General features: G+C 33.0%; 2 protein-coding genes across 8 annotated transcripts; one reads left to right on the top strand and one right to left on the bottom strand.

The window, feature by feature from the left end:
- Positions 1-233: 233 nt before the first annotated feature.
- Positions 234-5989, bottom strand: LOC107415301 (DNA (cytosine-5)-methyltransferase DRM2). 6 transcript variants are annotated; one of them, XM_048472122.2, is made up of 12 exons: positions 5776-5989; positions 5580-5667; positions 4334-4482; positions 3891-3933; positions 3574-3711; positions 3083-3182; positions 2953-2999; positions 2409-2522; positions 2052-2151; positions 1834-1934; positions 990-1715; positions 234-835 (listed from the first exon to the last, which is right to left on the bottom strand). In XM_048472122.2, exons 4-12 carry the CDS (start codon positions 3891-3893, stop codon positions 398-400), a joined length of 1767 nt encoding a protein of 588 aa, XP_048328079.2. In that variant the 5' UTR covers positions 3894-3933; positions 4334-4482; positions 5580-5667; positions 5776-5989; the 3' UTR covers positions 234-397. The 6 variants fall into 6 exon arrangements, with proteins under 6 accessions (XP_048328079.2, XP_048328080.2, XP_048328077.2 ...); XM_048472123.2 differs by having other exon boundaries at positions 4334-4445; XM_048472120.2 differs by having other exon boundaries at positions 5600-5667.
- Positions 5990-8402: 2413 nt separating this feature from the next.
- On the top strand, positions 8403-10218 carry LOC132803478 (replication protein A 70 kDa DNA-binding subunit B-like). 2 transcript variants are annotated; one of them, XM_060816624.1, is made up of 4 exons: positions 8403-8482; positions 8854-9004; positions 9090-9360; positions 9787-10218. In XM_060816624.1, the coding sequence occupies exons 2-4, from the start codon at positions 8858-8860 to the stop codon at positions 10020-10022; spliced, it is 654 nt and encodes a 217-aa protein (XP_060672607.1). In that variant the 5' UTR covers positions 8403-8482; positions 8854-8857; the 3' UTR covers positions 10023-10218. The 2 variants fall into 2 exon arrangements, with proteins under 2 accessions (XP_060672607.1, XP_060672606.1); XM_060816623.1 differs by lacking the exon at positions 8403-8482 and having other exon boundaries at positions 8770-9004.
- The last annotated feature ends 5543 nt before the right edge of the window (positions 10219-15761 follow it).

Raw genomic sequence — 15761 nt, 5'->3', positions numbered from 1 at the left:
TATGCTATATTTTTACAACAAATTTCCATTTGCAGCGGACTAATTGTTGTTCCTCTTTCAATGGATTTGGTTGTATTTTGTAGACAAAAATCCAACATTTGTTTATTTCATGAACTAAAAATATCAAGCAATTTGTTAAATGACATAGGACACAAACCTCCTAACTTGAAGCAAAGCAACTTCCACATTTTACTATGCAAATCTGTTCTATCAATGATAAAATTAAACAGTAATTCAAAAAAAAAATGATAAAATTAAACTAGTATTCAACAACTTGACTCTCCCTCTCCAAAACTTCATTTCCTTAGAAACAAAGCCAATGCTTGATTGGGAGGAAAAAATTGAATGGTATTCTTCCATGGAAGTCTAATTTATTACAGTTCCGAAGCATAAGCACTCAATCTTCATTTCTTGTCATAATACACTTGACCAAATCTAGGATTCGAAAATAATCATAAAAGAGTGAAGATTCTTTCCCTTCAAGTCCGTCTCGGTGGTGTCTGTTGCTACCAGCGAGATTGTTGCAAGGACTCCCACCTACTACAAGGTCGAATCCACCAAATGAGTTCATCAACTTCTCCAAGCAATCGCCATTTAGCTGTTGCACATCAGCAAGGTCAACCAGATTCCCTCTCTGGTTTGTTTGCTCCCACCAACTCCGGACAATATTCCTGTTTACTTCTGAAATTTCTACCGAAACAACATTCTTCAGGGGAATGCCAAGCCGATGGAGTGCTACTTCAGCACCACCAATACCAGTGAAAAGAGAGAGGAGATTGATGCCACCTGGGTACATATCTTTCAACACCGAGAGATGGTATGCAACAGTGTCAACCTGAAGAATAAGTCTTAACTATTAGCAAGATGTAATCTTGGAAAACAAAAATAATAATAATAATATTTCACAACCAGGAATAACTTATAATTCGGAAGATATATTGGAAAAGTACTCAAAAAATAGTTAACCTAATGATGAAAGTAATAATTACCTGGAACGAATTGCCAAGTGACTTATATCGGTCAGTCCTACTTATTCCACCTCCCCTTGTGTGGTTCCTTGGGAACCCCAAAAGCATTTCTACTTCATCTGGCTCTAGTGGGGCAACCTTGTTCCTTCCCACCCATACCAAATTCCATTTGCGACATTCATCAAGAACATACTTTTGGACATGCAAAGGCGGAACTCCATCATGTTTTTCAAGAGCCTTCCGGATCCTTTCTGTTAGTTTTGCACTTGCAATGCATGTTTGTAAACAATTCAGTTGCGTCCTTGTGTCCCAAGAAGGCCACCATCTCCTTGTCAGGGGTAATGCCTCATGTATGGTTTGTGGAGGAAGAGGAAGAAGAGGATACCTATTTTCAATTGGAAGATTGTGGATATAACCTCTCTTCCTGGCAGCAGCACAAAAATATTTTGAATCCACAAATTCTGGCTCCACATCATATAAGAATCGCGAAATAGTGTTCCAAACCCCTTTTGGAGCAAGTGCCACATTCTCATAATAAAAGTATGGAGGCCCTATGGCTGCATCTGGAATTGTTCTACGAATTGTAAGGCACGGATCAGTTGGAACCCCGAATCCAATCATCGGATTTGGAAGACGAATTGTCTCATCATCTTCTGTCAAGACCCTACTCTCCAATCCCCTCTGTTTTTTCTTTTTCCAAATCTCATAATCATTGCCTCTCCTTTTCTTGAGAATATTTGGCCTTGGCTGCATGATGGATTAAGAATCAGCTATTACTTCCCGACAGAACATGGTCTGAACAGATAAAACAAAATCTATACAAAAACTCAAAAAGCATAATTTTCACGAAAACGCAAATGAGAACCTTCTCTTCAAGGTCAAATTCTGCTAGATGGGCATCAGCTGCCTTTGCCATTTGAGCAGCACATATAAAATCTGTCAACTCAGCAAGTGAGGAGTCAAGGCCTGAAATGTTGAGAAAGGAAATAGGTAAAACACAATGAATGTATGTAGAAAAGCGATTATAACTTCTAAAATGTGCACAAAGAAACAAAATATAACATCAAGTCTATGAATGCACACCGCATCTTTCTATTGCTATTGAAGCCTCCTGCACAGTGTAACCCATTTTTACCAAGGACTTCAAGTTGTTCTGCTCACCAGAAATAGAATTTGTAATTTCCTGCAAGACAAATCAATCAGTTTTCTGATACCACATGCAAATAAAATATTAAGCTTTTATGAGATTGCAAAACTATAAATCGAAAAGAGGGCTGAGGGGGTAACACTGTAAAATTGTAAAAAGATAAAAACCAGTTGTCAAGCTTTCAGAAGACATACAGATAAATATGCTCATTAAAAACAAAACTATAGTAGTACAGCCAAACAGATAAAATTAAAAACAAAACTATAGTAGTACAGCCAAACAGATAAAACCACCTCATTATCAGAAAAACTATCTATATCCGAGAAATCATCAACAAAGCTCCCATCATTATCCGTAGAAAACTGATCAGATTCAATTCGTTGTTCTAGAGGAGGTTCTTCAAGAGCCTGCAAAACATAAGCAAACATAATTCAGGAAAAATATATATTCTTCAAATAAAAAAATAAAATAAAAAATAAAACATAAAAAAAATGACCCAAAAGGCATGTGACTGACTGATTCAAGTCACAAGGAAGGACTCTAAGGATGTATAAATGCCAACGCCATATAAATTATAACAACAGCGCAAACTGGTAGTCATTTGAATCAGGCACTCAAACAATATGAGTTCTAATTTAAAAGAAAGGTACATCGAGAAAATAGAATGCCTAGCATGAAAGAGGACAAAGGACATTGATAAACATTCCAAGACATTTCCCAATGCTCAACACAAAATGAATTAATCAATGTTCATATCACAACAAAGACTCAAACCGTCCACAGCATCAAAACACAAGTAGCCAAGATAGAATCTGAGAGAAAGATAAGTTAACTCACCGAATATGTGAGGAGAGTTTCCAAAATAGAGTCTGCATTTTCCTCACCTGGATGTTCCACAGAGCAATGTTATAAATGCGGCATTCAGGGAAGAAACTTGTGCCTAAAACAAATGAGACAGAGCCTTTACCATGTTCCTGCATTGCCTTCGAAACCATCTTTTCAGAAAATCCCATGCCCACAAAATGATCAAATAACTTGGAGTTGGAGGAACCTGCAGATAAGCTTGCCTTTAAGAAGAAAAGGGTAATTATACATGTTACTTACAGAATGAACCAATTATTATCTAACATTAAACATCAGACACCCATTTACATCCAAACATTGGTTTACAAGTTAAAGAGAAAAATTAAACACTTGTCTGAAAGCTAACCAGCATATCACAATGTTTTTTATGGCATAACAAATTCAATTTTGAACAGTAAATGCAGCATTCACTTAAATAGTTAGAAAGAAAAATCAAATACTGTTATGAAGCTGGTAATACAAAATGCTGTATCTCTTATGACCACGAAATTTGTACTTTAAATTCAATATCCTGGAGTGCTTTAGTAACTTTATCCCAGTTTAAAAGTCTAATGAGGAAATTAAATATAATATCTCCAGAGAAAAATATTATACCTCTGCAGAGCCTGTTGTTGCTTCTCTACCAGGAACTGTCAAACTTGAATTAGATGATAAAGGGATGTTATCAATTTCACGCTCATCTTCAGAGTCCCAGTCTATATTTTCATCCTCTAGATCAGAAGTATTCCCGTTCTGCGTGGATGCGTGGAGAGAAAAAGAAGTAAAGTCAGAACTAGCAAATATAAACTCAATCAATGCCATTATTTTACAGCTGGGAACCAATATTTTGTATAGTTAAAAATAAATAATTATTAGGTAAAAGAAGCACCAAACAAAGAGAACAAGATACAAAAGTAAAATAAGGAAAGTACCATTTCTCCCTAAGATGCAGTTGGCCAAAGCAGAGTTTCCAAGCTGTAAAAAGAACAAAAAGATGCTAAAAGCATAGGCAACTTTAATTATAAAAGCTAAATTACAGAATTAAAATAGGATTAAATTGTTTATGGACACCCTGCCAGAACAAATAAATCAAATAGATGCAAAACACATAGGCAACTTTAATTATAAAAGCTACATTACAGAATTAAAATAGGATTAAATTGATTATGGACACCCTGCCAGAACAAATAAATTTACAACAAAATACAATGGCATTCCAGAACATCAGATTTTTCTTTGTTTATATTTATACCAAAATATTCTAAAAATGAAAAAATTTAAGATTTTTTATGTCTAGAACTATTTGCTAAGAATTTACATCCTTTGTACAATATAGACCATCTAACAAATAAAGCTTTAGTAAATTTCCACTTACTGATTTCAACTTTTATGGAACGTATCCCCCTTCAACTCTATAGTAATATGTGGGCGCAACGTGCCTGGAACTGGATGCAAGGGGAGAATGTCCTTCTGCTTATATCCAGTATCTGGCATTGGGTCATTAATGGCATTACTCTACAATGCCTGTGCAAAATAGGTATTTAAAACTCTATTTATTAAACTATCAAAAATCATAACCAAACGAAGATACTAAACTAGACACGTAGCCACAGCCATCCATGACAGCAAATGATGACATCAAGTAATGATTCACTTTTCAATAATCTTTTGCATGTACCAGCGGAAAACGACACATAACAATTGATTCCCCAACCACTTGATTGGTGGGATGAGAAAAGGATCTCACAACAGTCAGGATTCTTCAAACCCTAAAACAGACTACCGTTAGTAATATTACAAATGACAGTTCTTCCCCTCCTTCGTAACTACACATCATTTTAATACAATATATATAGTTTATGCATCATGTTCTCCACTCTCAACATCTTACGCAAACACAAACAAAATAATGCTTTTAACCACTGGGTATATTGACAATCAACGATCCATGGATGGAGCCAAAACATTTCATGGCGGTTTTCTAGAAGATCTTACATAGAGAAGAAGAACGAAGTTTAGATACTTCTAATAGCAAGTCACAAAGTCATTAACAGCAACATAAGCCATTGCATCATAATTTCAAGCTCCTTTTTCAAACTTTTCATTTTCCTAAGCATTGACTCCACACTCAATTCTCTCTTCAAAGTCACACCTTTTCTTTTATTTTCTAATAATAATAATAATAATAATCATTTGTCAAGCCCTTTTTAACCCCACATACTCTGATCTCAGGTTTTTAAGCCATAGCATTAACCTCATAATAACAACCAACAAAGAAAAGAAAAAAAATTCCCACAACAACCCTTCTGATCCTACATCTTAAAACGTCAAATCAACAGCCTTTACTAAACGTTAAACCAAAACGCCTGCAAAGAAAATTCAAGAAACAAGAAAGGCTTCAAACTTATGACCAGATAATTACAAGGACTCAAAACCAATCCAGCGCGAGTAAAACAGTTTCAGTCAGCCCCAAACAATGACAAAACAAATAAATAAACAAAAACCCAGACCCAAAATCCCCTCTTCTTTCCTCAGCAACCCAAAACAGTGCATTACAACTAATAATCAACAAAAATAAGCAATGAATTAATTAGTTATAACAACAACAAACAAGAGTTTACTTTGTAGAAGGAAAGTTTACCCCTGCAAGCCAAAAATGCGGAAGGGATTCTGATACCGTAGCTATATCATCCTTTAATACCTTTGCCTCTGAAAAAACAGTATAGTAAGATAAATGAAGTGGCTTTAAACAAATCATATTAAAGAGAAAATCAGCAGTAGATAAACATACTGCAAATAATTAACGAGAAAACCTACATGCAGAGAAAGAAGATAAAAAATAGAATTTTAGAGAGAGAGAAACTGGTCTTCCAGGTGAGAATGCAGAATCTGTGAAATTTCGGAAACGGAGACCCAACGATTAAGAGCACGAGGAAAGAGCGACCCAGTTTGGTTTTTGATGCGGTATCAAATTCTAGGGAGCGGTAAAAGAAATTGAAGGCCACTGCTGCGAGTTGAAAATTATATTCTAATCGCTACACATGTCCTCGGCAGGAAGGAAAGAAAATAACAAAATATATATTAAATTAATCAAATTTTATGAGCATAATTTTTTTTTGTGTTTGAAATTTTGACAATTATGTATATAATTTCATATTTAATTATTAATAAATTTTTATATTATATTTATAGTTTAATATTTATATATAAAATTTATTTCATATTTATATATGAATTGAAAATTTTAATTTAAGATGCTTTGAGATGGAGAATAAAAGTTGTTCAAACTATATCAATACAGTTTTCTTTTTTCTTTTTTTTTTCTTTTGGAAGATCTATAAAAATATGATTACTTTCATAAAAATGAAATAAATAGATTGTCATATATTTTAGTTTAACAAATTAAAAATAGAAATAGGAAAAGTGGACAGGTGGATCCAGGGTGGAAGGAAGCGAGTATTGAGAATTTTGTACTCCCTTTGAGTGTATTCTTTTTGGACTTCCCTTTTACTTTCCTTTTTATATGAAATAACATCATTGGAAATAAATATATAAAAATATATTATGTCAGAATGATAATTGAGTGGTTTTGTTCAGCTTTAATAATTTTGAGCCCATTTAAGATGTGGTGAAAATGACCAGCAAGATGGGATGGGATCGGTTTTTTAAATTTTATTTTTATTTTAATGTATTTTTCACTTTGTCTTTATAATTTTTCTTGATTTTTGGAGACGAAACGGAGATGGAGATTTACTAATTAAGGTGGAGAAATCCAGTTTCCCACACCACCATCTTCTTTTTTTTTTTCTTTTTTTTTTTTGATAATTGGTAAGAACTTTTCCAACCTAATTCATTTATGATATAATTTTTATATTTGTTTTTTGAGAAATTTATATACAAATAATTTCCTTTGTGAATAAAGTGTAAATAAAATATCTAAAATACAATAAAATATATTACAATTAAAATATATGGTTACAATAAAATACATATTTAAAAAATATATTGTAATAATCAAAAACTTCAAATATAAAGTTTGTAAAAATATAAACATGATAAAATCATATATTTATATTTATTTATTTAATAACAAAGTAAATTAAAGATATAAAAGAAAATTAAATAAATAAATATATAAATTGGACAGGGTTTGGTGCAGAGTTTTTATTTCCCAACCCCCCTCCGATCTCGATTCAGGACATAAAATTTTGCCTCGAGCTCGCTTAGCAACTTCGATTCACTAGATAAGAACAACTCTTTTAGGAGCAGTGCACCGCAATTTTCAGATTATACAAAGATTATCCAATTTTAAGAAGAGAGATAGCCAAATAGCCAAATCAAATCCTCCTATAAGTGTATACTTTAGATTAGTGGGGTTTAAACTTTGTAAAACATTATATTAATAATGATATTCGAGCAATTAAAATATTTATCAAATTTATTTTATTAAATAATATCATTTAATATTTAATTATTTAATTTATTTATCTATATCTAAATTATATTATATAAATATGTCAATAATAAACATGTTAACACATTTAATTCGGTAAAATTTTATATAGGTATGGGGAGGGATGAACCTAAACTATAGTGGGTTTCCAAATTTTCCACGAAAAGCGAAATGAAACTAACAAATATAAAAATTTCTCAGCAGCCCAACGGAATTTTGAAAAGAAGCGAAACGGTCATTAGTTCCTCACTCCTAGCCTGACTAGCTAGCAACTTACACCTCCAAAAAGGCTCTTAAACGAATCTAATCCAATCAACCTCTAGTTGAAGTTCGAAAAAGGAGTCCCATGAAGAATCTTAAATATGGGCTTCTTCAAATAGTCAAGACTTTTTATACTGGGCCAGATTTTAATGTTAACAATCAATATTCGGATCCAACAAACTTTCTAGCCTGCGAATGAAATTAAGTAGTATTTTTTATTTTTTATTTCTTTTTTGTTGCTAGGCAGTAGTTGACTATCATTAAACTTTTTAGTTCATGTGTATATATATATGTATATGTATATACATATCATTTAATCTATACTATAAGTGAGAAGGGCTCCCAAGTTTTGGTTATGTTTTACTGTTCAAAATGGTTCCAAAACGATTACTTTTTGTGCGTTTTGGCTTTTATTTTCCTTGTTTTTTTACTATTCAACAGTTGCCATACTGGTGAGATCCACATTTTATGCTTTTTTTTTTATTTTGCCATACAGGTGTCAGGGGTTGTGGTATGGCATGCATTATAGTTATGATGACTTACAGTATGGTAAGGATAGAGTTGGTGTACTTTATACAAAATTCTGGACTTCATTATTGTACTTCAGAAAAGATTTTGCCTTACCATGTAAGTAAAGATTTTGATTTATAATATTTTAAAGCCTATTTCCTTGGTTTTCAGTATTTAAATGCCATTGCCTTTTTTTCTTTTCTATTTTTTTTTTTTTTTGTTTTCAGCTTTTCTCTCCCACTACTCTCTTTATCAGTGACGATAAAGAACATGAGGATTGTGTTATTCACTACAAAATTGGTAACTTTAATTTTTTCCATTCCTTTGTCTTATTACTTAATTTCCTCGTGCATTTCAATTCTTTTGTGAGTTCATGAATTTCATTGTGCATGGATCTTTGCATTTTTCATTGCTTTTGTGTGCACATGCATATGATTTATATTTCAGTTCTTCACCCAATATCACATATTGATATATGAAAAACCAACATGTATTTATGCTAACAAAAGGACTAGCTTGTCTGCGTAGATTATCTCAAACATCCATTTTTTGAGAGCTCTAACAACTGCCAGAGCATTCGTGTTCCTCATAGTCAATGACTATGTCATCTATAATTTGGTTTATTTGATTCATAGTGATTTCATTTTATGTTTTTCTAAAATATAATATAGCAAAATGGTTAGAGAAGTAAAGCTAATCAAGGATATTCAAGCTCAACAAAGAGGTTGGACAGTAAAAGTGGTGATTATTGAGAAAGCAATGCCACGAGTTTCTAAATCAAGTCCAAACAAATATCAAAGGTTAATCTTAGCTGATGAAGAAGTAAGTTTGTTTTGATAATATATTTATTTTGTATAATTTGTTTCATATATAACTCAATTTTAAGTCTCTTGTTTTTCTTATACAGGGTAATAAGATCCAGGCCACAATATATGGTGGAGACATCCATATCTTCCGAGACACACTCATAATTGGGAAAAATTATTATATTTCTAATGCTTGGGTTAAAGAAATTGGTGCACAATATCAGATTGTTCAAAATAATTTGCAATGGACTATAAATGGTCGAACCATTGTGGAAGAAGTGACTGGAGATTCAGAGATAATTGTGCCTGCTGTTTACAGCTTTGTCCCATTCTCACGACTACACACTTATATTGACTCTCTATCCCACGTCGGTATGTTTGTCTATATAGTCAATTTGTTCAGCTATATTTTTATAACTTTTTATTTGTGAATCTTTCTTTTTTTTAGGATTCTGTTAAAGATATTGAAAAAATTGCCACATTATCCAGTAGTCATAAGCTTCTAATTCAAGTTAAAGCATCTAAACATGAATATCGTGATATTACAAGATGGAAATACACAATCCTTTCTGTTTGTGATACTATTTCAAAAGAAATCAACACATTAACACAAACAGATACTTCAAATGATGCTGAAGTTAGTCAAGTTTTAGAAATTGTTGAAGAGCAAAGTGGAAAATCATTAGGCATAACTGAATTGAGAGGTATGAACATGTTTGATACATTATATCCTAAGTGAAATTACATGAGCTTTTATTTAATGTTCTAATGCATATATATTACAACTTTCAAAATCAGATATATCTGGAAGTGCTGACAATGCTAAGATAGAGCAAATGAGCAATGAAGATAAAGTCCTAGCTGATTTGGTTTCAAAGCCTACTGCAAGAAACAATGCAACAAAGAAACTAAAGCTGATGATTTCCAAAAGTGCAGATGAGGTAGATCCAATAGTGCTGAATCTTGAAAGTTCTCATTTACAATTTGGTGAAGGGAGTAGGAAACAGTTTGCCGAGCTTAAAGACAATGCTTAATTTGTTATCATGGGAACCATCTTTTTGTTAATGTGGACATGATAGATTACTATCAGTTCATAAGTAGATTATTATCAGTCTTTTGTGAATTTATAGCATATTTAGACTATACTATGACAGTTACACTAATATTATTATTTTCTACATTGCAAGATGTAATAGAAATTGATTTAGGTATAACCTAATACATGATGCCCCATGTCGAAATTCGAATTCTAAAATCCTGAACATGTCCCAATTTTAAAAAAGAAAAAATGGAATTTCCCCCAAATGGATCGAAATCCCTTGTTGGGCACTTAAAAGTGGTTTTTTTTGAAAATCGGGCCAACAGGTCCCCTTCGGCAACCTACCACTGCATTCCCCTTCAAATTCCCTTTCTTTTGATATATTATGGGCCCCGATCCGACGGTCGGATCAAAAGTTATGCCCTTTCAAAGTTTTCCGATCGTTTTACGCATTCTTTTCTCGCCCGCCCCATTCCTTGTGTTCCTCGTTTCTGCCATTCCATCACTTTGGCTTGTGTCTCTTCAAGAGACGATCGACACAACGACCAGACACAACTTAGCTCGGCCACACATAAGTTAGCTCGGCCAGACAGAACTTAGCTCGGCCAGACATCAGTTAGCTCGGCCAGACACAACTTAGCTCGGCTAGCTCGGCCAGACAGAAGTTAGCTCGGCCAGACATCAGTTAGCTCGACCAGACACAACTTAGTTCGGCCAGACATCAGTTAGCTCGGCCAGACACAACTTAGCCCGGCCAGACACAACTTAGCTTGGACAGACATCAGTTAGCTCGGCCAGACACAACTTAGCTCGGCCAGACATCAATTAGCTCGGCCAGACACAACTTAGCTCGGCCAGACATCGGTTAGCTCGGCCAGACAGAAGTTAGCTCGGCCAGACATCAGTTAGCTCGGCCAGACACAACTTAGCTCGGCCAGACATAAGTTAGCTCGGACAGACATCAGTTAGCTCGGCCAGACACAACTTAGCTCGGACAGACATCAGTTAGCTCGGCCAGACACAACTTAGCTCGGTCAGACATCAGTTAGCTCGGCCAGACACAACTTAGCTCGGCCAGACATCAGTTAGCTCGGCCAGACACAACTTAGCTCGGCCAGACACAACTTAGCTCGGACAGATGTCAGTTAGCTCGGCCAGACACAACTTAGCTCGGCCAGAAATAAGTTAGCTCGGACAGACATCAGTTAGCTCGGCCAGACACAACTTAGCTCGGACAGACATCAGTTAGCTCGGCCAGACACAACTTAGCTCGGACAGACATCAGTTAGCTCGGCCAGACACAACTTAGCTCGGATAGAGACAACTTAGCTCGGCCAGACATCAGTTAGCTCGGCCAGACACAACTTAGCTAGGCCAGACACAACTTAGCTCGGCCAGACATCACTTAGCTCGGCTAGACATCAGTTAGCTCGGCCAGACACAACTTAGCTCGGTCAGACATCAGTTACCTCGGCCAGACACAACTTAGTTCGGACAGACATCAGTTAGCTCGGCTAAACACAAGTTAGCTCAGACAGACATCAGTTAGCTCGGATAGGCCATAAGTTAGCTCGGACATCAGGCAGACATAAGTTAACTCGGTTGAAGAAATAATTCCGCCTAAATGTCAAAGTCAACTCGTTACCTAATTTGCGATTGATTTTCTTTCTTTTGGGGTTTTTATTTATTTATTTTCTGGACAAATAACTTTAAGAAGGTTTTTATTTTATTGTAAATTAATTAATTCCTAATTTAATATAAAGGAATTAATTAATCAAACTTAGATTAGGAAAGGAAGTATAGTTGCAGCCAACTAGGATTCCTTATGTGTGTGGCCGGTTTTACCTAGGGTTTTTAGGGTTTATTTTGTTTCTTTCAAAGCCTATTTAAAGGCTTAGTTATCAATAAGAACTAACTTTGATTTGATTGAGAAAATACTTGTGAGATTAATTATATCTTTGTTCTTTGAGAACACCTAAAACACCATTAGAGAATTGATTGTTTTAGTTTGACTTATCAATAGGTTTTCCATCCCCTATTGTGGCGTCTACATTATACCAAGGTTTCTAACCACAGGTTGGTTAGGGGTTGAGGTCAATTTCATTAGAAATTGAACTTAATTAAGATCCGGGCTAATATAATACAGGTTTAGGAGCAGGTCGTCCTAGGTTCGTATCAGTTGGAAGTGTTCTTACTTTAAAATTATATGATGCGATTTGGATATTAAATTTATGAAAAACTTGGGATAAAATGATTAATTTCTTTATGTTTGTTAATAATTTAAGATTAAATCCTTCTAAACAAATTGAAAAATGTTAATTAAAAAAACTAATTTAACAAATTTTTAATTCAAACTTTTCCATATTACTTAAAAGCTATTAAAAATTCAAATTTTAATCCAAACCACGTGCATCTGGCCATACCTAGTATATATATATATATATATATATATATGCAAAGTTCCAATGCGGACCAAATATTATCCCTAGAAAACATGCAGCATGTGCAATTAAGATTTTGAGATGAGGAATATGAGGAATACAAATATAACAATGATTTAGCTGAATATAGGAATTTTTAACATGGTTTTAAACAAAGATTTGAGATCATAGAATCTGATAACCAGTATAATATTAAGAACAAATACAAGTTACTGGGAAAATAATAGTAATTAACATTTATAATTCAACTGTGTGATGCAAACTAAAACAAGTACCATGTGATGTTGACAGAATAACACTTATTAGGACACTTTCCATCTTGAAAGGGTCATTAAACTAACAAGTTTCTACACGATCGTTGCAAATGAGGGAATTGAAGATGACCAATTCTCGACCCTTCCTTTTTATTTGATATAATTATCAACCTCAAGAACGAACACCCATCAAAATCAACACTTTTAATTTTGACAATTAATTTCTTTCAAAAAGAAAAATATTTTTTGAGATTTAATTTCTATCCAAAAAGATTCACAATTAATTTTTAATCAATCAAGTAGCTCGTTAAACAATTTTCATGAATTTATGAGAATATTGCTTCTGATTTCTGAATTACATGCAGGCAATGTGTGATTAATGTAGGAAAAAATATATATATATAAGATGAGCAAAAGCGGGTTTTCAACATTTTATGCTTTAAAAACAAAGAAAATTAGCTACAGTGCTTGAGCACTTATGATAATATTGATTTGAATCATATAGGAAATGAGTTTTGAGTATTTTATAATGTTCCAAAAAAAAAAAAAAAACATTTTATACTTAATAGTTACATAACAGCTATAAACACAAATATCTTAAAATCAAAGACAAGGTTATCATTTGAAAGGCAACTCTGAATGACAGACATCATGATCTTTTATATATATATATATATATATATATATATATATTAAATGTATAAAAAAAATTTAAGAAGAAAAAAAACAGTGGGTTATTCAAATATTCCATGCCCTACCCAAATTCTTTGCTTGTGCAAGTCATTAATGTGGAATTGAAGGCATAATTTCCAACTCTACAAGAGAAAAATGGATTCGAGGAAGTATAAAGTCAATCAATGTTGTGCTCTCAGTATTTCATTATTTTCTATATATTATCATAATGTTATATTATATAAGTAATTAAAGATGTATCAAATTTGTTTTTCAAATAATTTGCTAATATATCAATGTTTGATAAAATAAATATTTTAAATTCATGGAAAAGACTTTCCCATATCATAAGGTAAACAAAATTGATAGCCTAATATTAGTGATCTTATATATATCATGTACAAGTCCAAGGAGTGAGATAATTAAAATTCAAAATGGTCACATGCTCAACAGCATATAAACTCAAAGTTAGAAGCAAAAGGAAGAAACATTGAACTTGTAAGTATATGAACTCTAAGATGATCAAAGCATGACTTCACTGGATTCATATAATCTCAGAATTTCTTGTAAAATACGGCTCATTAACATCCTAATCTTGTAGAAATTTCAGAGAAAAGAATTAAAAAAAAAAAATCCTAATCGTAATTATACAGCCAATGAAAAAACAAAAAATTAATAACCCTAAAGTCATGTGAGTGCTTGTAACATGGCGCTATCTGGGTTGTTTTCTATATGATTGATTTGCAATGCTGGGTACTTATTTTCAAACATTGCGTCTTCTCTGGTTTAACTTTTTCATTTTCTTCTTCTTCTTTTTTTTGTTTTCTTTTTTTTTGTCTGCTGCCATTTTGATCTACCGGGGCCACAACTGAGTATGAAAAAAACATTATACATATATAATAAATCTCTTATCTAGCAATTTGGACAAATTTTTATACCATATTCCTCCGATTACATGTATTAGCGCAACTTTTATTATCCTATTACATATAATCAGAGAAATCACTTATAAAAATTTGATTAGACCCGGAACAAGACATCTATCGTGTATACTTTCACCTTGGAACTGTATGATCAGAACCCAATAATTACTGGAGCATGAAATTTGATCGATTAAAAATTCAAACCCTTATTTTCTGCAACCTGCATTAGATTTTGATATCGTAGACCCAAAAACTAGGTCTTGGTTTTTAGATGTACTCGATTTTCATGCCCCTAAATCGAAGGCTAGAAAAAAAAAAAATATATATATATATATATACAAATATATAGCTGCTATCTTTTCTCTACCATATAGAGTCAATCCCCAAAACGGTGGCATGATATCTGGAAGATCTGGAAGAACTGATTTAACGGTTTCTTCTATTAACCAAGATACAAATTCACATGTAACTGTCACTTTCACAGGATTTGACAATTTTTAGCTACTCAATTAAAGGGAAAAAAGGTTTTTCTATCCCACATATACTATTAGAGCCTTCTCTGTTTTCTACCATTTTCCATGTAGAAATTTATTCAATAATCCACCATATCCTTTGCCGGCTTTGTTGGCTTTGTATCAAAGTAAACTTTTATGTACGAATTTGGATCCCACAGACTAATAGTGCTAGCTATATAGTCTTTTTGTTTTTTTTGGCTGAAATGCTAGAAGGATAGATGATATCACGTCTGAGTATTGGGATGCATGGTTAACATATATGGGTTTTTTGGAGCTTGAATATGGAAGGAATTAATATTATTACACCCTGCAGATGTTTTTTTTTTTTTTTTTTTAGTTATTTATACATATGCATGACTTGGTTAAAGATGATCTTGACCAGTATACAAATATGCTAGTTATATACATGTTTATGATGTAGTATTATAAATAAATGTTGTTCAATTTTTTAGTTGAAGAAGGATAAATTGAGGTGCGAATTAATACCCATTATTAAGAAGTTTTTTTTAAGTATAAATATTGTTTACGATGATAAAAATGTATATATAAATATTTTTTTAAGGAGTAATGAGCAGGAATGATTACCATTAAGCAACGTCGTTTTATGTCTGTACCTATTTTAAACTGTATATATGGAGAATCACGTGCATTTTCTTAATTATGTAATTTTGCTGTTTGAGAGAAAATAAATTAATACTTACCTACCCATATTTTTATTGAACACTTGTATGCTTTCTTCAAAAATATTGGTGATGAAGTCTTGAGTTGCGTGTTATCTATATTCAGGTGTTTTGGAGGGGAGAGGCATATAATTATTATGTTTTTCTAATCAACAATACTTAATAGGAACTAAAAAAAAAAACGTAAAGAGGAAAGACATGAAACATTATATGTATTAGAGAGAATGAGAAAGAGACAATCATAGGCCT

This window comes from Ziziphus jujuba, chromosome 4 (genome assembly GCF_031755915.1).
Source record: "Ziziphus jujuba cultivar Dongzao chromosome 4, ASM3175591v1".
NCBI lineage: Eukaryota > Viridiplantae > Streptophyta > Magnoliopsida > Rosales > Rhamnaceae > Ziziphus > Ziziphus jujuba.
The sequence above is the reverse complement of the archived record's forward strand: the minus strand, read 5'-3'. Positions and strand labels throughout refer to the sequence as shown.

Excerpts from the sequence above, each read along its gene's own strand:
- LOC132803478 (XM_060816624.1), top strand. The coding sequence starts at position 8,858 with ATGGTTAGAGAAGTAAAGCTAATCAAGGATATTCAAGCTCAACAAAGA. Across the intron at positions 9,005-9,089 it reads TAATCTTAGCTGATGAAGAA|GGTAATAAGATCCAGGCCAC; the intron begins GTAAGTTTGTTT and ends TTTCTTATACAG. Across the intron at positions 9,361-9,786 it reads TGACTCTCTATCCCACGTCG|ATATATCTGGAAGTGCTGAC; the intron begins GTATGTTTGTCT and ends TTTCAAAATCAG.
- LOC107415301 (XM_048472122.2), bottom strand. Across the intron at positions 2,152-2,408 it reads ATAGTTTTTCTGATAATGAG|GAAATTACAAATTCTATTTC; the intron begins GTGGTTTTATCT and ends TTTGTCTTGCAG. Across the intron at positions 836-989 it reads CACTTGGCAATTCGTTCCAG|GTTGACACTGTTGCATACCA; the intron begins GTAATTATTACT and ends CTTATTCTTCAG.